The 25,912-nt window shown below is 44.5% G+C and overlaps 1 protein-coding gene across 1 annotated transcript in view; it reads right to left on the bottom strand.

The window, feature by feature from the left end:
* The window catches only part of SHTN1 (shootin 1), a 711,155-nt gene that overhangs the window by 114,131 nt on the left and 571,112 nt on the right, over window positions 1-25,912 (bottom strand). The window contains exons 15-16 of the mRNA XM_078643901.1: window positions 17,489-17,609; window positions 14,610-14,799 (exon numbers count right to left, since the gene is read on the bottom strand). Coding sequence (XP_078500027.1) covers window positions 14,610-14,799; window positions 17,489-17,609 — 311 coding nt within the window. The remainder of the gene's footprint in view (window positions 1-14,609; window positions 14,800-17,488; window positions 17,610-25,912) is intronic.

The following is a 25,912-nucleotide window of genomic DNA, read 5'->3' on the forward strand; positions in this document are numbered from 1 at the left end:
TTATAATTGTATGTTTAACAACTTGTGAACTGAGAAGGATGCATTGGCCACCGCCTTATCCATGTTACGATCTAATTCCCTTTTAGGCTATGCTAGTTTCTTGCTACGGTTGATTACACATTAAGCATCCATGGTTCTAAATGTTGGTCTAGTTTTAATAATCCACCGTGGTTTTTGTTCATCGCCATAGGAGGGAAGCGGTTTTCCTTTGTCACCATGTCTACTAGTTTCTTTCAGGGTGGGGTGGGAGGGATGGGAGGAGGGTTGGTTGGGGGGGGGGGGTATGGGTCTGACTTAAATTTGTTTTTTCTTGTGTGACACCATTACTTTTTGCTTACTTTTGTCCGTATGCCATCATTTTCACTGCTCAAGTTCAGAAATGCACTGTACAACCAGAAGCACTGGTCTTATGTCGAAAGGTTGCCCCGACATTCATTTGCCTCCTGAGATGTTCCAATATACTTCGAAACACACCTGGTTGGACTGAAGGATATGGCCCCTTTGGTACACGAAGTTCATGTGGCAAATAGGGTTAAATGGATACTCAAAGTCATCTGATATGGCTCAATACAACTCCGTTTCTCATACCTTAGAACTTTATACACCTACATGCATCTTGTTCGTACTGACATCCAGTAGGAGACGACCATCCAGGGTCTTCATCAACGGTAGAGTTGTTGATCTAGCTTGGTTTAATCTTCTAATACACTCATGTCACAATACAGTTAACACACGTCTAGGAACCTCTAGGGTGGATAACCTGAAAATAATCTCGCTTAACGTCAAAGGTCTTAACCAATCGGTTAAGCGGCAAAATATCTTGGACTATCTCCAAAGGCAAAAAGGGGATGTCGTTCTTTTACAAGAAACAAAGATCGATACAAAACAATTCAATTAGGAATAGATTTTACAGTGAGGTGGTGGGTTCTGAAGCAGTTGGTAAGAAAAATAGTGTCCTGACACTGATAGCGAAAAAATCAAACATTGAGTTGGAATCCTACACAGCAGACACTAATGGGAGGTGGGTCATGACTAAACTGATGAAGGACGACAAGGAGTTTTATATCACGAATGTCTTTGCCCCAACACAAGCGAGCTAAACTTCTGGAACGACCTTACTAAACAGATTGAAACTATTCCTGATTCAGCCGTGCATATACTGGCAGGAGACTTTAATTTGCCCTTAGACATGGTTCTTGATAGGGATTTAAGGTGCGCTTACCGTAGTAACAAATCCCTCTCCCACAAAGCCTTTATTAACCTCTGCCCTGGTTTCAATTTGGTAGACTCCTGGAGGCTACGAAACCCCACGGGTAGAGTACACATTTTACTCACCACCCCACGACTCGTACACTCGTATTGACCATCTACTTATCACGAGTAACGGCATCTCTAGAATCGAAGAGAGATCAGGGTAATATCAGACCACTCCTGCATCTCATTATCCATCTCCAATATAAAACCGACCAGCCGTCAGTCCATATGGAGACTAAATGATGAGGTGTTGGATAAGGAACAGCATAGGGCACTCAGAGAATGCAATCCAATCTTACCTAGAGCATAATAGGAGGGATGACGCTTCTGACCTAACTCGATGGGAAGCTCTGAAGAGTACTATTAGGGGTGTAATCATTAAAATCAGATCAGCTGTAAACAAGGATCATAACAATGTCCTTGACGAATTAGAAAAGGAGATCTCGGCCCTAGAAAGCAAGCACCTGGCATCTAGAGAGGAATACTGAATAAACTGGCTGATAAAAAATATGAATATAATAAAATAATAAGCAATGGAGCAGGGGTTTGGTTAAAAAGACAAAAGAGGTTCAAGCTGTGTGAATCGAACAAGGCGGGTAAGAGCCTAGCTGCATACTTAAAATTTAAAGTGCAAAAGAACACGATTAATAGTATTAAAGATCACAATGGCATGACATACTCTGACCCAGATAAGATTGCGGAAATATTCAAAGACTTTTAGAACACCTTATACTCCAAAATCAAGGACGTAGAGAACGTTAAAATTCAGGATTATCTTAACGAATGTGATTTGCCGACCCGCTCAGTCACGGAGCAATCGGAACTTAATAGCCCAATAACCACCCTGGAAATTGAAAAGTCAATGAAATCTCTAAAATGTGGAAAGGCTCCTGGGCCAGATTGGTTCAGCGCAAAATTCTATAAATGTTTCCCCTCCCTCTTATCTTCGCCACTATTACACTTGTTTAACGAATTCAATGAAACCGGTAAAATCACAGGTACACTGTCTGAAGCCATCATTGCAGTGCTGCCTAAAGAAGGGAATGACCCAACACTCTCCAAAAATTCCAGACCAATTTCCCTTATCAATATAGATTATAAGCTCTTTGCAATGATCCTGGCTAACCGTCTTCAAATGATCCTGCCCAAACTTATTCATCCCTCTCAGGTTGGTTTCTTAAAGAACAGGCTTTCCAGCGACAACACCAGGATCTTAGCTCATGTGTTGGAAAGGGCTAAACTTACCAGATCTCCCACGGTAGCAATAACGCTTGATGCCGAAAAGGCCTTTTATAAATTTGATTGGACGTACCTAGAAGCAGGGCTGAATAGGTTTGGGCTTGGAAGAAATTTCACGAAGATGGTAATGTCGCTATATTTCAGTTCTTCGGCTAGGGTCAGAGCGGGAGGCTCGTTCTCATCCTTCCAGCTACAAGTAACTAGGCAGGGTTGTCCCCTCTCCCCCTCATTATTTTTACGCGCAATTGAACCACTCTTATTCCACAGAAGGAACAATAACCGTATCTCAGGAGTCCACTTCAACGAATGCACAGTGAAAATTACTGCTTATGCGGATGACGTTTTAGTAGTCTCGGAAGAGGCTGAGGAGGCCATCCCTACTCTCATGTCCTCAATTGAAACCTTTTCCTGTGTGTCAGGGTACAAACTAAACAAAGATAAAACTGAAGTAAAACTCCTGAATAATCTAGGCAACAAGGAGGTCTTAGGTGACTCCGACCTGACTTGGCAACCAAAATGCTTTAACTATCTGGATCTGGATTTTGACAAGGACTTAATCTCTACCCTTCACACCAACGAAAATCTAATCTTCAAAAAAATCTCCAATCTACTGGAGGGGTGGTCACCTAAATATCTTTCATGGTGGGGTAGGGCTGACACACTGAAAATGATGGTGACTCCCTCAGTGAATTACCTTGCTAGCATGTTGCCGATGACTTTCTTCCCTGACCTCTTGAACAAGATTGATAATCTCTTTAATACTTTCCATTGGCAGGAGAAGAAGCCCAGAATATCTCTGACTAAGCTGCAGCTATCGAAGGAAAAAGGCGGTCTAGGTCTCCCTAACTTCAGGAATTATCAGGCAGCATTTTTATGCAAACAAGGAGCGAGTTGGCTGACTGTAAATCCGGACTACACACCAGCCTGGCTAGACAGAGAAATCACTCATTGACAATGTGCCCTTACCTGCCCTGCTCACTATGGATCTTGCCCATCTGCCTCATTCTTGATACATTCTCCTCAACACTAGACGTGCCCTCCTGAGACTAGAGCAGCTACACAAATCGAAATTAAGATTCAATAAGTCTAATATAGTCTCTTTGTGGCGGAATCCCTCACTGAAATTGGAAAGAAACATGCTCTATTGAGAACTCTGGTCTCGGAAAGGCATAAACTTAGTAAAAGACCTCTATGAAGGCCCCCATCCTTTACCTTTTTCAACTCTTCAGGCCCAATACAATTTAACACCTAAGGATTTTTACGATTTCCTGAAATTGAAAGCTCTCCTCTCAGCGCGCACCATTAAACCCTATGACCCTTGGCTCACGTCCGAGATCACGAATCTTGAAAGCAGACCATGTTGTTTTAAAAATATATTAACTCCTTCTACCCCTCCCTAGAAAATCCCACAAACAAAATGAGTACAAGTGGGAATCGGAACCTAATTCTACCAACCTCATGTTCGACTGGGATAGATTATTTAACACAGCCTTCTCAAATCAAATTTCCCCTATCCTGTCTCAAACCAAATATATGTTACTCAATAGATCATACTGGATTCCTGAAAAAAGTTTAAAACTTTGTTTAAGAGAGAATCCGACATGCTGGAACTGTAACTCGGCCATTGGAGATCTTGCTCACATGCTTTTCACTTGCTCCTCCTTACAGCTGTATTGGGATAACATTTATAAATGTATAGAACATTTTTAATTTCAATCCCCCTAGAAACTTCTCATACATCATCCTAGGCGCCCTAGACCCAACAATAGCTAACGATAATGACCGTCAGCTGTTGGACCTCTTGCAAAGTCATATTATGCAAGTGGAAGAATGCTAAAGATGTGTCCTTTAGAATCTGGCAAGAGTGGCTATCTTTTCTAAGAGGAGTGGACAATCCGGCTCTACACACTTCTCCATGGCGTACATCTCACAAGAAACTTTGGAAGTCCCTAGACGCCTCTTCATTCTCATTTGATCCCCCGTGAACTCCTCCTATTACAGTAATATATGTAACTTCATGGTAACTTCACGGTTCCGAATATAACCACACTACTTGTAAGCATGGCCATTTGTAATAATTAGCTTCGTACTCTGCTGTATCCGCATTTGCTACCATCATGTTGACAAAGGGTGTTACCAACAGGTACTTGAGTATGCAAACTTGTATGTATGCATGCATCAACCAACTTGTATGTATTATTTTGAGTCGGACCCATTTATATTGTTTTTATGTATTGTTTTTTCATTTTATTCTCTTCACTTGTTTCCGTTATTTCATGTATGTATTTCTATGCTTCTATTTTTTCAATAAAAATGACTTGAATAAAAAAAAAAGTGAGATTACAGTTCAAGTCAACTGGCTCACAAATCTGGACCATTCGCCTGTCTGTTCACAAAAACTCATGCACATGGGAATCCTTTATTAGTAACAAAGCTTACTTGTGCACAACAAATCAATGCGGTCGTGAGGGGCATTAGCATGCATTTATCCAGAATATGATAAATCCTACTGTTTCTGCAACCCATTCATCCTATGGGACTGATGACAGCGAGCCTGGGCCACTGCAACTCGAGGGAATTCCTCAAAATCTCGTCAAGAGGCTGCAGTGACGTGAAACCTAGGCCGCCAGATGTCTGCATCTATGGAAACATGCTTGTGCGAAAGAATCAATGAGAACCCTGCACCAGCCGCTGGTAACGTGAAGAATTAAGTTTCAAACACTGGGCATCAGCACAAGTCCTACTAGAGCAAAGGAGACCCTGGAGGCATGCAAGAGAAAGCACCACTTCCAGAAACCTGAGCATCAACAACTATCCAAATGGCAAAACCGCAAGGGATTTTGACTGGGAGTTCAGGGCCCCCCAACACTGAAAGCCTAGGACCACAACTAAAAGCAGAAACACATCTCTTATATTTCAGTTGACTTCTTAAAACCAAACTATTCAGACTTTTTTCTGCGTCTCGGGAGGCAGCCCACGGGCAGTGACCGAGAAATACTAAGTGGTGGACCACCAATGCCTCAGCTCTGACACTTACTGACACTTACTGCCCTTGACTTGCTCGGTAACTAGGCTTTCTACGCAACGGAGTCGAGAGGGGCGAGACGACAAATTAATAGGAATAGCCGAGCACGAGCTGACCTTGAAAATAGCTGCCATGTAAATCATGTTCGAATATCACATGGCGTCTTTGACATTCACAAAATAGTACTTCTTTAGCGCACGAAGCTTTAAACCATAGTACATCACATGATTTGAAAGGTATTTCTTAAAAGTGAGAGTTAATAAGCATGCACGAAGAAACATTCTGCCCCGCGAGTGAACCTATAGGAGAACTAGATTCTAATTACAGCTGGAGCCACGTTAAAGGCCATTAAATCAAACAGGAAAGGTTTTTGTACAGCGCACACCCAGACCCTACTTCTTTAAGTATTCTCATGTGTGATCGTGAACAAAGAGGAGCTTCGAGGAAAAGTATTTGCCTTTGGATCACACAATTTGCCAAGCAGGGAAGCTGGGATTGATCCCAGATTTTCCGGTTTCACACTGCAATTCGACCACTAGATGGGTATCTGTTTCTGGTTTCAAAGGTTAATGCTTTGTCCATAATGCTTGTAAATTGAGATTACACCATGTGTGACAGGTATAACGCACATTTTATTTTGGGCAGTTTAACATCCAGCAAACCTTGCCATGGGACACATGAGCTCTCCAAAGACATTGACTGCTTGTACAGTAGAGATTTGTCGGGATTCACAGAATGCGGAGCTGAGGCTCGGATCTGATAGTGATTTCCCATGTTACAAACTTACATGGTCGACAGTTACAGACATGGAACACCATCACATCCTGTGAGAGCTTGGTCGTTTTGGGCTCGACGAACTAAGAGGTCCTAGGGCTGAGCCAGCTAAGCAAGGCATCTGGCTTGAGTTTTCAGTGGCTCGCCCACCTCTGCAACTGAGTGCTCAGTATGTTGCAAACATACTACGAAAATAAATAACAAGTTAAGGAGGGAAAGGTCAAGGGCGCACACTTCATAGCTGCCAAGGTTTCAGATTGCTGTGTGTGACATTTTCATAAATGCAGTGTAAATATGTGTGACATTTCAACAATTATGAGTGACACTTTGTCGCAATCAAAATCAAGCAATGAAAACCAGGAAAACATATAAATATGAGCAGTTAAACCCATTTGAGCAACAAGACATTCTAAGAAGATGTTAAAACTGCTAGAAAGCAAAGCACCAGAAACTGAAGCACCTAGTTCTCTTCTGCTGATCGTACTGTTAAACAAAACGAGGACTCATATCTGCACCAGTCATTTGCAGTGAGCGCCACACCACTGCAAACAAAAGAATGTTTCTGTAAATTTCTAGCGGTCAGTTATTGTAATAGGGTTAGATTATGTTTTTCAAAAAACGGCGCTGTTTACTTGCCACTTACTCACCTCAAGTAGAGAATAACATAACTTCTGTAGTGGGGGATAAAAAGAGAGGGAGGCAGATAAGCACTGTTTTCCATGGGCCTTCTCACTTGAAAGGAAACATCAACGTTCGCTGGGGTACAGAATGTTGCCACAGTGCACTGCAGACTCCACTACCGAAATTTTCAGCAGGTGTTCCTCTTTAATTACTTCTGCTACTCTGACTAACGTAAAATACACAAGCTTTACCCAATTGCTTTCTTGACTGCCCCGTTATAAATCTGACCTAATCAAATGAGTAAAGGGACATCCGTTTTATTTAAGAATACTTCTAGTTTTAGGAGTAGTTCAGAGTTTTCGCTTACTTCAATTCGAGGCAGGCGACGAGCGAAGACAGCGCCATGGCATTAGGTGCCTCACCCCGGGCTGGGACATGCTCTCACAGATGCAGGCAGCAGCCCGTCAGCAGGCTCCGGTCGGGTCCGATTTTGTTGACCCATAGTCCAGGGGATCATGATTATACAGACAGCCCGGGCCGAAAGTGACGAGCAGCAGGTATCTCTGCTACAGGTCGGCTGCAGGCTCACAACTGAGTCAGCTGCCGCCAACGATGGTGGGACACATGGTGAGCCTCAGGAGGCCGAGGGCCCGAGGTAAGCCTGCGGTGGTGCGAGTAATCACGGCGCGGGTCAGGGTGGCTTGCGCTTGCTCTACCAAGACTCAGCGCGGACCCATCTCACTGTCCAGTGAACGCCGGCGCCAATGATGGAGGCACCAAAATAATCATTGCGGCGTGGCGGGCAGCGGCGGCAAACTAGAAAAAAAACATAACTGCTGCACACTCAGAGCGATTATGGATAACTGTTGCAATCACGTGACCACGTCACGTGAATGCCATGCCCCTGGTCGGCCTGCAGCAGCTGTGCTATAATGACTGTCTGGTCTGGTTATTGGTGCGGGCAACGCGGTAATAGGCCACCGGGTCGGCCCGACACTCCTGATTTGACAGCCATTCTAGCTCACTAGATTATTGCAAGACACTGACACAGCAGCATGCGGTCCGACGCTGCGTGCTCATCAGGAGTATTTGGCCAAGGCAGCAATTTCGGTCCTGCTCGTCTCTGCCTCTACACTGGCGGGGGGGATCAAGGAGGTGTTACAAATGCGTGACCTGGCATTTTATTGCGGCGATGCGGACCACTGCCCAAAAATGCGTTAGTATCACGCCTGAAGCGTGATACTTGGCAGGACTGTCACTTCAGCGAGAGGGAGGAGTGCAGAGCAATTAAGATGTTTTGGCTGGGAAAGCATCTTAAACCTTAAAGGGTCATATGTGAGACAGGAAAACAAAAGCTAGCGAAGGTGAAGCCAAAATATAACGGGACAGGGGTGAGAGCAGAAGAGTTTGTGTCACAGCGAACCTAGACATGAGGAATATGAGACGAAGAGAGATTAATAAACACAAAAGACACACTAGCAAGTGTTTTGAAGATCAAAGTTACAAAGCTAAGAGTGGCAGGCGCACAAAGATAATAGAGATGCACAGACAGTGGTAAGAGAGAATACAGAGAAACTCAGAAGCTTAGAGCTAGGAAACAGCCATAATGGCCCAGATGTACGAAGCCATTTAGCATTTCTTAACAGACCGAATCGCTATTTCGGCCCATTAAGAAATGTTTCTCTAACAGATGCATTTTTAAAATGTGTGTCCAGAGACACCAAACGCAAGTTTTTTATTGACTCCCGATTGATGGATACACTTGTAAAGTGTATCAAGGCCGCTGCGATGCCAACCTATGGGAGAGATAGGCCTTTTTGTAGTGAAAAAAAACTTTAGCAGTTTTTCTCAACCAGGATATGTAAAACAAAAATGTGCATGTCCTACCTTTTCAATACACTGCACCCTGCCCATGAGGCTAGGGGTGCCTGACATGTACTAAAAGGGAGGGTGCGGGCCTTGCAAATAGGGGTACTTGCCCGGTAGAAATGGCAGTTATAATCTGTGCACGCAGTCTCTGCAGTGGCAGGCCTGAGAAATGTTTGCAGGGCTACTCATAAGGGTGGCACAATCTGTGCTGCAGGTTCGTAGTAGCATTTGATATTCAGGCCCTGGGCACATGCTGTACACTGTCCTAGGGACTTATCAGTAAATCAAATATGCCTATCATGGAGAAACCAATCTTACCATGTTTTAGAGGAGACAACATATGCACTTTAGCACTGATTAGCAGTGGTTAAGTGCCCAGAGTCCTAAAGTCAACAATAAGAAGGTCAGAAAAACAGGCAGCAGAAGGCAAAACGTTTGGGCAATAAATTGCCATGTCCAGCAGTACTTAATACATATAGTGACAGAGCCCTGAAGAGTTCTCAGAGATTGATCAAGTAGCAGCGAGCTCTGTAATGATAGTGGAGAGTGGGGCACACACACATTCCCACAGCTATCGAAAAGCAAAAAAGATGTTCACACCCATGAACGCATACGTACACCATGCAAACTAAGATAAACGTAGGTAATCCAAGTCTGCTAGTGGATGAAGAGAACAAATCTGTCCTACAAACCGAGTAGTCAACTATGTTGGACATGGGGTTGAAGTGGACCATTTCTCATTCAACTCATTCTAAATCATTGGTATTAAACATTAATACTTAGACCACCGCAATATAGCTTTTAATAATCCTATGCCTGCATTATGGGCACATTGTTTGTTAGCAGACCATTCTATTTAGAGACACAAACGTCCTCTATTATAGACACACTATTTCCTAAGGTCTGAAATATTCGTTAAGAATAAAGTTTGTAATCTTCTATAAGAAGCTGCCTCTAAGCTATCCAAGTTTAAAAATCAATTAAAAGTTATCCCTTTCTTTATGTAAATCCGAGGTGCAATCACATAACGCTCCTTGGTACAATTTTGAGCTAAAAATACCAAGACAGGGCAATTGAAGCGATGAATAGCAATGGAGCAATCATCACTCGTCCAGAGGTGACAACATCCACTTCAGCATATTAGTCACTAGAAAGTTGCAACTCTAGGTGCACAAACAAGCTATTTGGACTACCATTATCAAAGCTAAAAACAAACCTAAATATTTGATTTGCGTAGTAGCCTGTGCTTACTCACCAAACCCGTCACTCTAAAATGCCGCTCCACTGCCTTCTATGTCAATCATATGAATTTCTTTTACACTTATGATCTTGAAGTCGAGGGGACTCTACTATTACTAAGGGGACCCTTTTGAATAAGTCACATCCATCTCCACAAATTACTCCTCCTTACCAGATCTAGTTTTTCAGCTTGATCCATCTCACAGGAGGTGATTACAATATTATTAAGTCAAGTTAAACCAATCCGTTTTTCTGGTTTATCTATTCTCCGGAATGACACTGTGGATTTGTAGATAAGGGCCTCTTGTCTCAGTTGGTCTTTTTGCACCTTTTGGCAGCATACTGTGAATCAACAGGTAATTCTTGACTAGGGCAACACAATATCAAATTCCTTTAACCATACCTTGCCTGCTTTAGATTTTTTAGATGCCACCAACAGGCCAAATGAGACCCCTCTTTATACATACACACACACTACCACAGGCTGTGAAGTGACGCTAGGATCCTCAATCTCTCCTTTTTTTCGTTTATATACATTTAACCTCTCCATCCGTGGTGCATGCAATATTACACCAATTACTCTCAAACTAAATTAAAGCCTCAAATAAAACAGGGTTCCCTGGGTGAACACCAAAGGGCTTAAAAACACAGGGCCAAAATGGAGTGCTATTTCGAGCTCAAAGTGGAAAGCCATGTCTCCAGTCATCCTCCACTTCATTTCCTTGGTGAGTTTGTCCAACCCTCTACTGAAGTCAAAAACCAGGGCATATTGCTAGATAATGGCCCTGAAGCACAATATACCTTACTTATAATATGCATCACTAAGCCTTTATAGTAAGTGCTGCCATTAATTCTGTGCTAGACTACTGTAATACCATATATGGAGACCAATCAATTACACAGACTACAACTAATTCTAATTGTTACGGTAAGCCCAGTCTTTGGGTAGAATGTCTTCAAAAGCAGGAAAGTGTTCCACCCATTACTTAAGGATCGCCCCTACTTTAAATTGTGCTGTTTAGGATACAAATACATTCATAACCTGGCCCCTAGATACCTTGTGCTTGCCACCGACTCCTCTTCACCATGCACACCCGTGGGAGTGCTGGAGAAAATCACATGCATGTTCCCATAACAGGCTGAGTTGTAAAGGGGGACATCATGGCTGCTCCAGGGAAAGCCTGGAATAGCCTTCCTATGCAACTTGTATTTTCCAAAACCTTGAAACTCTTACAATAAGCTTATAACCTACTTATTCTGTTAGACCTCCCCCAGCTCTTTTCCTCGTTATAAACCCTCAGCCGTGGTAGAGCTTTGTAAGTTGTCTTTTCGACAACCAGCAATGAGGCCTTCTTGTATAAGGTGCTTATAAATCAAGTGACAATAGAACACACATGAGCATCAATCGGTTTGTGTTTATGCCTGCATCAATCCATAGATTTGTCCAACATACGCAGGGAAGAACAAATGAGCATGCAGATCCTCGTCCCAAAAGACGACATGTATGTGGATGGGTGTTAGAGTCACACGAGTTTAAGTTAGATGCAAACACTGATCACTCATTTTTAGGTCAATCGTGAGCGTGCATGCGCTGTTTGCAAGACCTGTTGTGTTCAATGAAACCACGTTATTCTCGAACGCTACTTACCATTAGTTCCCTCCATTGCTCTTCTTTTCTGCCTCCTAAGTCGTTTACACAGCGATACATAACTTCGAAGCCAAGGAGCACCTGTCAAGTATGGTCTCCTTACGCTCAGTTTCTTCATCTCTTGTTTTACAGCACTTTCTTTTTAAATGTTGCTTTAGGCCCGTTGCTGCTCACGCCCTCCGACCACCCTCTGACAGAAAGGTAGCATTTCACAGCATTGCTTTTCATTACATTTTTTTGTTTTTAACTGATGGAAATATTTGTTTAAAAAAAAAACATGTATGCTAAAAAAATAAAGCTATTTGTAGAAGCAAACATTACGGAGTTTCAGAACAATCTGCGTGATTTCAGCTGAACTGTTGTGCAAACATCTGTGATGACATAAATGTATGAAAGTGCTGGTTTGTGCCATGCTCTTTAAGTTGTTGGTTGTGAATCGGGTGGGTGGAGGAGGGATCAAATCCAAGAACTAAACTGAAGAGATATACTTCTTTAGTAGTTTGGACGGGATGAATATCTGTAAAACTGAACATGAATTCTGTGGCTGCATTTCTGTTTATGTGTGGTTTGGGCCAAGCCTACGTGGTTACTAGGTATACTATGAATGGAAAAAAGCTCCTGTCAATGTCCACCAACCTGGTCCGTTGCCCATTTTATCTCTATTTAATATTTGACATCATACAATTTTTCACCAGATTGGTTCAAAAGAAGGTAAATAAACCAGGGATTGGCGCACATCTGGTTTACGGATCTATAACAGCACATGAGCCGTGTATTCGCAGCAGTGAAAGTCCCACAGTGGTTTGTGTGATCATTTGGTTTGTTTTTGGTCGTCTTGTGCTGTGACATTGCTCTCCACACCACTGGAGTCAAGCTATCCTGGCTGAAGACGGCTGATAGCCAGAAACTGGTCCTAGGATGCTTGATTCCGGTCCAGGAAAGACATGGCTTGGCAGTTCGGGTTGGACTGTTCCCATGAGGCACAGGGTCAAGGCTGATTTGCATATGGCCATGTCTGAACTGGGGTGGTGTGGTGTGCAAAAAACGATGGCTTTAGGCCCAGATCTCTGTACTGGGGTGAATGTATGACATTGTTCTGCATTCTGTCCATCAACTGTTTTTGCATGCGACATTGCTTTACAGCATCTACACCGTGTTATAATAATTTATCTCTTCATTGTAGAGCTCTAATTACAGTGTATTTTAGTCACTTTAGATAGCTTGTCGATTCTGTGGAGTGCTAACTGCAGTGACGTTGGTTTCTTGGTCCTTCGTGGGACATACGTGGAGGCCATCAGGTGCCTGGTGTGCTGGACGTGTGACGTTGAGGAAATAGTGAAACGTGCGATAGCTATGCCAAATGTTTACTGATCATCTGTCTGTGACACATTTACTGCCCACAGTGCTTGATGGCGCCTGGCACGCAACACGTCTAGGTAAGCAAACACAGTACATCTAGCAATACGATAACGAATATTGTAAAGTCCTGTACCCCTGAACATTGGAAAACAAGCTTTTGCAATGCAATAGTTCTCGCATTTTCGAAACTTTGACCTATCAGTATTATAAATGACATCTTTTATTATTGTAGGTTTTTTTAAACTCATAAATAAAAGATAGTCATTTACAATGCCAATAACTCAAAATCTCTTGAATGCGAGACCTATTGCATTGCACATGCTTGTTTTCACACCTTCACTCCACAGAGCCGCACACCTGTGATAACAAACAAGTCTCCCAATAGAATCAAACCGTGTGAACACGCTGACTAATGCTCCCAGATCTGTACCTTTGCATATACTCCCATCCAGAGACAGACAATGTATCTTCGCTCCACTGAAAAAAGCCATTACTGCTTCCCATTTAAAAATAGGAGGTGAAATGTGCTTGTTTAATCAACACGATACAGAGCAGAGACACTTTGGTCCTCGTCATAAGTGACTCAAAAATGCTCCCAGATCTGTACCTTTGCATATACTCCCATCCAGAGACAGACAATGTATCTTCGCTCCTCTGAAAAAAGCAATTACTGCTTCCCATTTAAAAATAGGAGGCGAAATGTGCTTTTTTAATCAACACGATACAGAGCAGAGACACTTTGGTCCTCGTCATAAGTGACTCAAAAATAGGCCAGAATCCCCCCTCCCACAATTAATGATACCGGGGCATCTGTAAACCCGAAGCGAGAAAAACCGACCCATTATGATTTGGACCATGAGCGTCCACTAAGAATTAAGTAATTACCTGGGAATCGGTAATTCTGAGTCTTATTCCCCAGGTAACTCCTCATTTACCCTAGACTGCCACACGGAGTTTGGCTGCTTTCAGTAGCTGAAATCTGTACGTGAAAGTAAAGAGATCAGGGGCACTTCCACGGATCTCAAAATTAAGAGGTCATTCGTAGTAGGGGCCAATGTGCATTTGTGCAACATTTTATTCCCTGTGGAAAGTAACTCCATTTTATCGTAAATAAAGTGTAGGCAAAGACATCTGTGGTAATTTGGCGTAGCGCAACAACTTTTAACAACTTTAGTTTCGCAAACAAGTGCTTCAATCAGAAAGGTCTATTAAATCTAATTGCTTGTCATCTGCAGAAATGTGCTTCTATTGGCATCCAGGTGCTGTGCTTTGACTGGATCACATTCACCACGTGATTTCAGTCTTAAGTAAGACAGTGATGGCTCGAGGGATTGCAGTCCCCATTGCTAGAGGCCTGGTATGTTGATGTTGTAGGTTTGTACAGTAATATTTATTCAAGAGTTTGACAAAAACCCAAGCAACAGTGTAAACCATAAACGACTACAGTCTCAAAAAGACCCCAAAGAAAAATTAAAATGTAATACAGAGAAAAAATACAGACATAGAAAAGCAGAGGCTGGTAAATCGTCAATGAGAAGAGTTTGCTCAGCATTATTACACATCAGTGATGTTTGTACTTACGGTGATCCCAGTGATGGGCCAGTACTTCCTTCTGAGCTGGATGATTTTATGCTTAGCCTAGCATTTCCTGGACCATTGTTGAATTCGGCTTCCACAGGTTTTGGAGAGGAGGGTTCCCTGGATGCATTGGAAGTAGATCGCAACAGGGGCATGGATTTCGACTCTGAGGTAGCCAGATCTCCAGCAGGACCTGGAAAACAGTAGTATATTACACTAGGGGGCAGAACTGGATAGATAATTACCAGTCAAAGATCGCAGTTCTCGGAATTTAAGCTATTCTCATGATTAATGGCCACTCACTGTCCCATATCAGGTGATACCTAATTTGTAGTTTCATATCGTTTTCCACCTGCACGTCACAACTATCACTGTCTTTTGCAAGTTTTTCAATATTGTCTAATATATTACAGTATATTTTAAATGTATTATTTTACACTCCAATATTAACTAGGTTCCTTTCATTATTTCTTCCTTGTGAAGTCTCTTAATTTTCTAACATAAAAACTCACGCATGTTTATGTTCAACAGTATATCTGCAGATTGCTTTGCACTATTCCATTTTTTTCGATGTGTATATTTTTTACTTTTTCACTTTGCAGGTGCCTCCTATTTAATTTTCTTTAGAATTTATTTTAGCAGAATAAGCAAATCCTATTCCGTTCTAAACCAATGCCTCTACCGTTGCCTCTTTATTGTGTTCAATTGTATACTATACACTACCTAAATTCTACTATTATTTTAGTTCTCAGTTAGCACCTTATTCTTTGAGGCCCGATATGTTTTTATCCCCCAATATTCTCCCCCTCTTAGGTTTCACAGCTTAACATTATAGTAACCCATATGTATACTGTGATAGAACACATCTGGAGATAGATGGTGTATGTGAGAGTCGTCTACCTCTACATTTCACATAAATTACCCATATTACAGATAGTATCAGTTACATTCTTGAACTTTCAAGTGTATATTTCTCCATACTTTACCTCTAGTTCTTCTACATCTTACCTTATTCTACTTCTAGACTAATTAACAATACTCTACTGTTGGGACGGGAAAGACTTCTGCCTAGTAAGAGACGTGTACCCCTGCCCTGAGTACCCAACTGTACGGTTGTCTGGATCCCTAAAGCAGATTTTTTTGTCATAGGCGAACATGGATCATGCGTGTGCGCCATGAGATAGGCCTGTCTCACGGAATGCAAACTTATTGGACCGGGAGGCGCACCCAAAGCACTGCCCTAATAGTGGTGGAAGGCTCCTTCACCAGGAGTTATGCAGCAGAAGCCAGGGGGATTCTCTTATTGCTTTTGAATGTCGTTTACCTTTGCATGTGTAGAATTCAAATTACAATGTTTGATTTATATAAAAAAACACAAGTGTTTGACTGGACACTGATTCATTGTTTATGATATTTGCACGTTGAGTTATGAGTCATGGTGACTTCTGTATCTGCGTGCCCCCTCCTCACCCAAAGGAGTATGGACTGCTCGTCCGACGCTACCTGAGAGTCAGGTGCAGAAGGAGTGCTTGGCCCAGTTGAGCAGGATCCAGAATAGGTCGAGCCCCGGGACATCAGGAGTAAAAGTACTCCGCCACAACGGGTGGGCCCAGTAACTTCTGCTTGCCCCGTGGCCCACTGAAAGGGGTTCTGACATCTACCGCTCAACATAAATGTGTTACATATTTTGCACTCCAGATGACTTCTAGACTAAAAACATCTTACAGTTTTTACGTGCATCAATGCGCTTATATTACAGCTTCCTTACTCTAGTCATCCTGATTTCAGGTGATCTTGGATCCTACGGTATTTCTTGTTTTACAGTATTCTATTTCACAGGGGGTTAGGTGAATCCAAAACAGATAGTTCATGTATCAACATAAAATGTAGAATTTCGCATTTGTGGTTCCTCTTGTGACCTCCCCACCTTCTTGTGCAGTGTAAATTCTTTTCCACCGATTTCACTTCGTCATCTGTCGTTTTTAGCTCGAGCCTGGGCAGCGATTGTGCTGCTCGGCGAGGCACGTAGTTTTCAGGTAGACCTGAAGCTCCTCACACTCTCCAACCATATTTTTCATTGGCTTGTGTCATTGTCCACTGCAAAATGTGGCTGTTCATTGGCCAATAGGCTTAGTAGTCCCTCCTTAGTACCGCTTTGTCTCCCATGGCGACACCCCGTTACGTGTGTTGTTACTTTGTATGCTTTAATTACAGCCTCCGAGCACTATTTTCTCATATAGCTTTGTCCTGCCTGCTTTTGCTCCTAGCGCTTTTTATTTTCATAGCACAAACGCATTGCAATAGGTCTTGCATTTGGGGGTTTTAAGCTATTGTCAATGTAAATGACAAGGTCTTTTAATTATGTGTTTTAAAAACAAGATATAAATAAAAGGTATCGTCATTTACAATGCCAATAGCTCAAAAGCTCGTAAATGCCAGACCTATTGCATTGCAAATGCTCGTCTTTAGTGCAGCAGCGCCTGTCACCTTCATTTCTGCTTTCCTTCACTGCATTCACTTCATTCCCATACCGATTTAAATGTGTGATTTCCTTTCTGAGTTGCAGTCTGCCTCAGCCTGAATTATTACATTTGTGAACACCTGGCTGCATGCACCATGGCCATCTTCTGCGCCACATTCAGCAAGATTTGTCATGTAGCAAACATGATGCAGTGAATAAGCCAGGTAGTACAAGTTTGTACCACTCACTACTATTCTTTTAGTAATCCATATCAACACTATCAGTGTTATACTTACTTGGCTAATATTGAAAAAACAGGAACCAAAACTGTCAAATGAGTGTGTTTTGCGAAATCATTTCTATAGTAGCTCACATCTCAAAGTTTCAGAAGAACATTATAAAGTAGTTCCAACAAACTTACTGCTGCTATTTTTATCCGTTGTCACCTTTCTGCGCCGTAAAATTCTTTCCAGCTCTGTTTCACTGTTACCAGTATTGATGGATTTCAGTTTTTTTTCACTGCTGGAAGCACTCAGTGTTTCCTTGAATAAGAGCCACATAAAAAGAAAAAAAACATTTTTATTTATTCAGATCAGTCTAGTTTATTAATGACTGCTAACAAAGGGAGTGCACTTATTGAAACTCGCTGTATTTATATATTAAAACAATTTGCAGGTTACTTTCAAGAGTATTTATTTATTTTTGAGATTTGTAAAGCGCTCAAATACCCGGAAGGTGTCTGGGCGCTACGGACTGTGGTAAATAGTGGGCGGAGTGCACTATTGATTAAACAACCAGGTTTTGGACATTCTTCTGAAAGTAAGCAAAGACTGACAAGATCTGATCTATAACGGTAGTGAGATCCAGAGTCTGGTCGTGGTGACAATAAATCGCTTGTCGCCCCATGTTGCGGTTTTAAAACGGGAAACCTTAAAAAAGAATGCAGTGGCTGAACATACAGCCCTGTTAGGAGTGTAGGTTGCTGGCTCCTTTATTAGAAATTGAGGTCCAGAGTTCCGGGTAGCCTTAAAGACAATACACAAGGCCTTAAATTTAGTGTGATTCTGCACCGAGAGCCAGTGATACTTTGATATCATGAGAAAAGGGCTTAAACTTGGGCGTTCTGGATAATAGTCTGGCTGCTGCGTTTTGGACTGATTGTAAATGCACAAAAGAAGGTCATCCAAAAGTTACAAACAGCCCGTTACAATAGTCTATGGAGAACAAGACTAAAGTACTGACCAGAGTCTTTCCGGCATTCAAAGGAACGAAAGGTAATATTTTCTTTATCATTCGTAGTTTAAACAGTGAGGCCGAGACTACCGAATTAGCGTGCGATGAAAAGGTCAGTCTGTCATCAACTATGACGGCCAGATTCCTGACCTTGGTGACTGGGGTCGGGGGGCGGCAAAGTCTGAGGCCACCAGGACTGACCAGCTGGGTGATAACTTGCCGATTATCATGACCTCTGTTTTGTAAGAGTTCAACTTAAGGCAATTGCTGGCCATCCAGCTACTGATGGCCAGCATGCCTTCTTGGAACTCGGCTGCTACTTTGTCACCATTATTATTTATTGCCAGAACCAGTTGTGTATCATCGGCATAGGATGCAAGGCCAATCCCGTGTGCTTTAATGATTCTGGCTAAGTCCGACACATAGATGTTAAAAAGTGTCGAACTCAGCAATGAACCTTGTGGTACACCACACGGGAGGGCCAGTTGTGCCGAATGAAAAGTGCACAGATTTACTGCTTGGGTGCGTGTGGTTAGAAAGAATGACAGCAAGTCTCGTGCCTTGAGTTGGATGCCAAGTTTAGTGACACAGTCAATCAGGGTATTGTGATCGACCGTGTCAAAGGCAGCTTAGAGGTTCAACAAAATGAGAACTGCCGTTCCACCCTGGTCCAAGATGATTCTGATATCTTCAGACGCCTTTATAAGCGCGGTTTCTGTTCCATGCCCTTTGCGAAACCCAAACTGAGTGTCGTCTAGAAGGTGATGATCATCAATACATTTTGAAAGTTGAATGTTCATTACTTTCTCAACGATTTTAGCTGGGAAAGGCAGGCTGGTTATAGGTCTGTAATTTTTAGTGTCTTCCGGATCCAAATTTGTTTTTTTCAGCAAGGGTTTCAAAATGGTTTTCTTCCAGGAAGTAGGATAGATAACTGATGCGAACATGGAATTAAAAATGTTTGATAGGACAGATGCCACCTGATCAGCAACGGGTACAAGTACAGCCGCAGGCAGGTGTCATTAGCTGATCCCGATTTGATTGCGGACATCAGGTTAGAAATCTGATCTGAAGTTGTATTGACAAATTGTGCTAGCGTGTGTTCAGGTGCATGCTCTGTAGAAGATGGATTCAAAACAATTGTCTGGGTGAAAAATTTGGAGTAGATGTTATTTACTTTTTCGAAGAAGTGTTCGGTTAAGGAATCGCATAGTGACTGAGGGACCAGGAGGAACATCATATAGACTCCGTTACCTGTACGTGTCTACAAGTACAGGTAAGGAGAGTATTACATATGATCTACATATCGTTTCTACTAGATCCAGTTGTGGCATTAAGTCTTTTTAGACAATTGTATACAATTAACAGAATTTTCTGGTATGCTCTACACTTTATACAAGCTTCAAATCTTACACATAAATGCATGCTATTTCAATATTTTTAAAGTGAAAGTAAGTCTGTTTTTCCTAATCTTATGTGTACGGGCACTTCACACCTAATTTCAAATCCAAATACTTTTTTACTGGTTAAAAGCTATACAATCAGTACACTTTTCAAATACAATTTGTAAAATGTAAGATTACAAGACTTTCAAACATTCGAGTCATTAATAAATAGTAAATGGATAAAGAGGATGTCCAGTGTTTGCTGATGATAGCTCCTTCTCTCTCAAGAGTCATTCCTTGTGAATTGTTGTGCTGAGGCGATGTAGGCTGCAACTGGGGAAAATATAGGCTCCATGTCAGTCCTGCAGCCTGAGGCTAATGCTCTACAGTTTTCATAGAAAAAACAACAATGCTTTGTTGTCCCATGACCTCCCCGATCGGATGAACACAAACGACTACCCTGTTTCTTACCTTTCAATCTCAGAGTGAAAGCTCATATAGGTAAGATTATGAGTCTACATTTTAGGTATATAGTGCTCAGAGTCACTGGCTTGATCATATCAAGACAGGATTGCCACTAGGGAACCTTCTCTGGCAGTGGTGAAGGTCTAGATCACATTAATCTGCCAGTCGTTCACCTTGATGTTTGCAGTACTTGTTGAGTTAAATTTGTTTGTGCAGAGAAATTTAAATACATCTCAGCTTGTAGATTTGTGTGTAGCTTGGGCCACATCAGGATTGGCTAGATTTGGATAAGAACTTCAATAGGATTTAATTGAAGTTCTGTCGCGATCCTCAGGCGGAGATGGGATTCGGGGTGGTCTACTCATTCCACCCCTGGTGGCACGGGCATGTACAAGCTCCGGGAGAACAAGGCGGCAAAGAAAAGAGCGCTGGTCACAGCAAACTACAAGGCCGAGAATGCCAAGGGGCAGCGACCTGCACGTCTCAGCAAAAGCCACCTGGTCGCAAAGGCATCCAGACACAGGACAGCTCCATCAGGTGGCATACTATTCCAAGAAAATCTCCCCTAGTGAGGCCAATTATTCCATCACAGATAAGGAATTATTGGCGATCAAAAGAGGATGTGAGGAATGGAGGCACTACCTCCTAGGAGCTTTGCACACCGTCAAAATCTACACAGACCACAGAAATCTATTGTTCCTGAAATCCGCCAAGGCCCTCACTCCACGCCAGTTATGGTGGTCTATGTTTTTCTCAGACTTTGATTTAATCATTAAATACAGACCTGGACCACAAAACGGTGAGGCCAACGCATTATCACGGTTGGACGAACCAACGGACATCGAACCGGACGAACCCCAAGAACCTCCCTGAGAACGCCTTTCAGATCCTTTCAGGATGAAACCATTGCATTGATCACGTCAAACGACTTCATGGAAGACCTGGAAACGTTCTTGGTCCGCGTGGATGGCCACGCCTAGATACAGGAAGACCCTGAACCACAAGAGACGATCTCTTATACCATCACAATACCTTGTACATTCCCCAAACGGCTCAACAGCTACAGGTGTTAGCTTGGGCTCACAACTCAACGTTGGGAGAGCACCTAGGGGATCACAAAACCATAGCCAACCTTGAGAGATCCTTTTGGTGGCCCTCACCAGGAAAAGATACCAAGAACTACATCAGAAGTTGTGCAATCTGTGCCCAAAGCAAGGCCAGCCATTCTACACCCGTGGGGTTGTTACACCCCTTACCTGTGCCCTCACTCCCTTGGAACACAGTACTAATGAACTTCATTGTGGAAATACCTCCGTGTGAAGGCTATACCACTGTCCTAGTGGTGGTTGTGCACTTGTCTAAAATGAGTCATTTTATCCCCCTGAAACGACTGCCTACCTCGGCTGAGCTCGTGGTTGTCTTCCTCCAGTATGTGGTGCGCGCTCACGGACTACCTATGGTACTCATAACAGACAGAGGTGCCCAGTTCACCTCCCGGTTTTGGAGAGCGTTATGTGACGTCATGGGAGTGGAGGCTCGATGTCCACCAGCTACCACCCCCAGACGGACGGAAAAACAGAACGACTAAACCAAACGCTCGAATATCTGCGTTGTTCTACCCTCCAGAACACCTCATACTGGTACCCTCTGATCTGGACGGCAGAGTTCGCCTACAATAACGCTGAACATTCCACGTTGGGTTGTTACCCCCCTACGCCATTACCCGTAGAAATAGATGAGCAGGAGGAGTACGAGGTTCGAGAGTTGTTGGATTCCAGATCGTGAGAGGACGAGTGCAGTACTTGGTGGACTGGAAGGGTTATGGTGTGGAAGATAGAACCTGGGAACCGGTGACTAACCTGCACTGCCCCCGGTTGGAGGAACGGTTCCATATCAAATACCCAGGCAAACCAGGGCAACCACAGAGACAACGGTTCTTGGGGAGGGGGTTCTATCGCGATCCTCAGGCGGAGATGGGATTCGGGGTGGTCTACTCATTCCACTCCTGGTGGCGCAAGCTCCGGGAGAACAAGGCAGCAAAGAACAGAGCGCTGGTCACAACAAACTACTACAGAATGCCAAGGGGCAGCGACCTGCACGTCTCAGCAAGAGTCACCTGGTCATGTGCAGGCTATAAAGCCAAACCTCTTCCTAAATATGGGGCTTGACAAACTTCCCAGTTTTCCCTGTTCATTGGCAAATGCTCAGCGGGCAGTATTCCCCGCTGGAGTTTGAACGTGTTTACATCTACGGAAGCAAAAGCCGTGTTCCTGCAACTTTCAGAACCGTGAGTTTCACGGACCTTGGTTTCTTCGCCTGTGATACAGAGTTCACGGGCGCAGGATCCCTTCAGGTATTTAGGTTCGCGCGGAAGCATTTCCAGCTTCTCCCGCGCATTTTGTCTCATTTCTCCTCCCCAGTCTTCCAGACTCTGGAAGGACCACGAGTCGCTGGGGTTCGCTGTGAAGTAACAGCGATTTGGACAACCGGCAGGAGCGAGTGCCGGCTTTCTCTTCGACTCCATTTCCCTGATGCCATCAATCGTAAGGCGCTGTGATAACCAACACTCCTCTCCTTTTCTCCTGAACACTGCAGCAGGGTGTTAATTATTCTGCTCCCCTCCAGTCACCCGGTACTACGTTTAGTACCCAAGGATTATTTATTCAAGAGACCCCCTGCGGTTGCAACAGTAAGGAAAGGAATATTTTGGGATTTATAGGTAAAGGGAGGATTACTGTATAGCTAGTGTTGTTGCCACTGTCCACCTTACATGAATGTCCTTGTTGTTTCTTCCCCATACAGCTCTCCCATAAGGGATCCTAACTAGGTGCTGGACTGCTCTTACTACTAGTCGCATTCCAGAAGCATTGGCAAACCGCAGTGTGTTATTTTCTCCACTTCCCTTTTTCCCCGGGTTGCTTCCTTACGCAGTGGTATTTGAGTTCCTCTGGGTAGGATTGTTCCCAGGGGAGGAAGAGCGGCTTTCTTCACGGCATCGTCCCTGCTGGCCGTCCTTTAAGGTTAGTGGCCTTTCCCATGTTGTGCTACTAACGTCCTGATACTAACCTTAGTATCTTCAGTAGGGGTAACTGGATCCAAAAGTCAAAGTTTACTCAAGAATTGGTATTCTATCTTCTGCATTTTGGGCATTTTCTGGTAACAGCTCAGGTCTGTCTACAGCTTCCTTCTGTACTACCTTCATTTTTTTTTTGTAAAGTGTTTTTATTGTTGCATCATAGAACATGGGCACAAGGTGGATCATCTGCTGGCGTGGCGTCAACATTCAGCCACGGTCAGCCATGCGCGCAACATTTCTGTATATAAACTGGCGTAATCAGGTTCTTCCTCCATTAAACAGTACAGATCAATCACATGTGATTTCAGGCAGGGATACAGTGAACGTGCTCCGTAGGGGGGTACAAAGAATAACAGTGGGTGTGTGAATTCCCGCCTCGAGGGCATAGGATCGGGGTCTGTACAGTTCGCACAGCGGCGTTACCAGGTAACGGGGGGGACAGAACTGTGGGGGTGAAGCATATAGGCGCTAGTAAGATCATAGTGAAAGAGAACGGGCGTCAGGTGTCGGAAGGCAAGGGGTTCCCCAGTCTGTACTCACAGTGAGGTTGGGCGATTGGGAGGTGGGGGCCTCCCACTCATGTGAGTAGCAGGACGGGTGACAAGGCAGCAGGGCGTTGACAAGGAAGTGTGAAGCGCCGGGATTCGATATTGGGATGGTGGGCAGCAGTCAGGGACTCTGGGCTCTCTCGGATGGGGGGGGGGGGGTAGGTGGGCCTACTGTGTGCAAAGACTGCCGGAAGCTATGAAGGAGCATGGCCCATTCCATAGAGATGGGATTTTTTCGTGCACCTCTAGCCTCCTCCTCTCTAAGGGCATCCTCCTCTGCCGCCGCCCACTTACAGACCGCCCCTGTCCATGTCGCTATGGGGGGACCCTCCGGGGACCGCCAGTGCATGGCTATGCATCTTTGCCAGCAGCAGCGCTAAGGACACAAAGTGTCTGTGCACCGGTGCTCGCTTAGGGACGTGAAAAATGCCTAGCGCGCTGGATTCCCAGGAGGCTAGTGTTGTGAGGCCTGTGATATCTGTCAGTGTGTCGTGCACCGTTTGCCATAGGGAGTGTAGGTCGGGACAGCTCCAAAACATGTGGCGACAATGTGCGTCGGGGGAGCGACATCTGGGGCATAGGAATTGTGTCGATGGGTAGAACCTTTGCAGGCGTGCTGGGGTGAGGTATGCCCTGTGTAGAATATAGTATTGAATGTTTTTGAAGCGGGCATTCCTGGAGACGCGTTTTGGGGCTTCAAGCGCTCTGGTCCACTCCGAGTCGTGTAGTGCACGACCGATGTCTTCCTCCCATGTGGCCCGTAGGGTCGTCAGGGGGGCGTGCGAGAGTTCCCGGATCGATTTATACAGCCAGGTGACCAAGTGGCGTCCCACTCCCATATGTAGGATAGTGTGTATTACTGGATGCGTGTCAGGCTCGCCGGCCTGGAGATTATAGTAGGGACGGAGTCCCTCGAGCAACTGTCGGTATCGAAGGAATTGACCCGGGGGGAGTTCGTACTCCGCGACCAGGCGGTCGATTGGTTTCAGCTGACCCTCCTCAAAGAGCGACTCCATGTCCGTGATGGCACATTGCGTCCATTCAGCTAGCATTGGAGCCGTGAAATAGGAGTCCTGCCTGGGGCAGCCTATCAATGGCAGCAGCGGGGAGTAAGGGGGTCTACCTGGGGACATCCGGTGGATCCGCATCATACACCGGCGCGCTATTGTGACTTGCAGGGGGTATGTTCGCCGGGGCTTGGTGCCCGGGAGGAAAAGTCGGGTGAGTTCCGGGGTTGTGACTGCCAGTCGGAGTAAACGTCTCCTGGTGTGACGGTCCGCCGTCCAATACGATAGCCATTGGAGCTGCGCCGCCAGGAAATAGGATTCGAAGGAGGGAGCTCCGAGCCCACCTTGTGTTGTGGGAAGTTGGAGGGTTTTCAGGGCCACCCTATGTCGGCCGGCGCCCCAAATAAGGGTACCCAGGAGGGAGTCGAGGTCCCGGAAAAAGGACCTGGGTGGCACCACCGGTAAGTTAGTGAAGTGGTAGAGGAGTCGGGGAAGCACCACCATTTTCGCCAGGGCTATCCGCCCTATTGGGGCTAGCGGGAGTTTATTCCAGAAGGTAACAATCGGGCATAGACTAGCGAGTGTTCTACGGTGATTACTCTCAAAGATGTCTGCTGGAGAGTGGTACAGGCGGACACCCAAGGTACCGGGGGGCTTCCGCGGACCATGAGAGTCTATGGGTCCCCAGCTCAACGTCCCGGGGAGGTAGGCTCCGGTGGAAGGGATAAATCGTGGACTTGTCCCAGTTCACCTGGAGTCCCGAGGCATTCGCGAATTCAGCGAGCGCCACCCCTATGGGGGTTAGGTCAGTCTCGATGTCCCAGACGTATATGAGGAGGTCATCTGCGTACATAGAGACGCAATGAGTACCGTCCACGAGCGGGATGCCCCAATATATTCCTTCCTGGCGTAGTCTAATCGCCAGCGGTTCGACGGCCAGGGCAAATAAAAGAGGTGATAGGGGGCACCCCTGTCTCATGCCTCGTTGAACCTCCAATGCAGATGAGAGGTGTTTCCTGATCCGTACTCGCGTTGTCAGATCGGTGTACAGAAGGCGTGTGCACGCCATGAGTGTCGGGCCTACGTTGAGGCGACGCAGGACCGAGAAGAGGAATGGCCAAGTGAGAGTGT

Source organism: Lissotriton helveticus, chromosome 5_1 (assembly GCF_964261635.1).
Source record: "Lissotriton helveticus chromosome 5_1, aLisHel1.1, whole genome shotgun sequence".
NCBI lineage: Eukaryota > Metazoa > Chordata > Amphibia > Caudata > Salamandridae > Lissotriton > Lissotriton helveticus.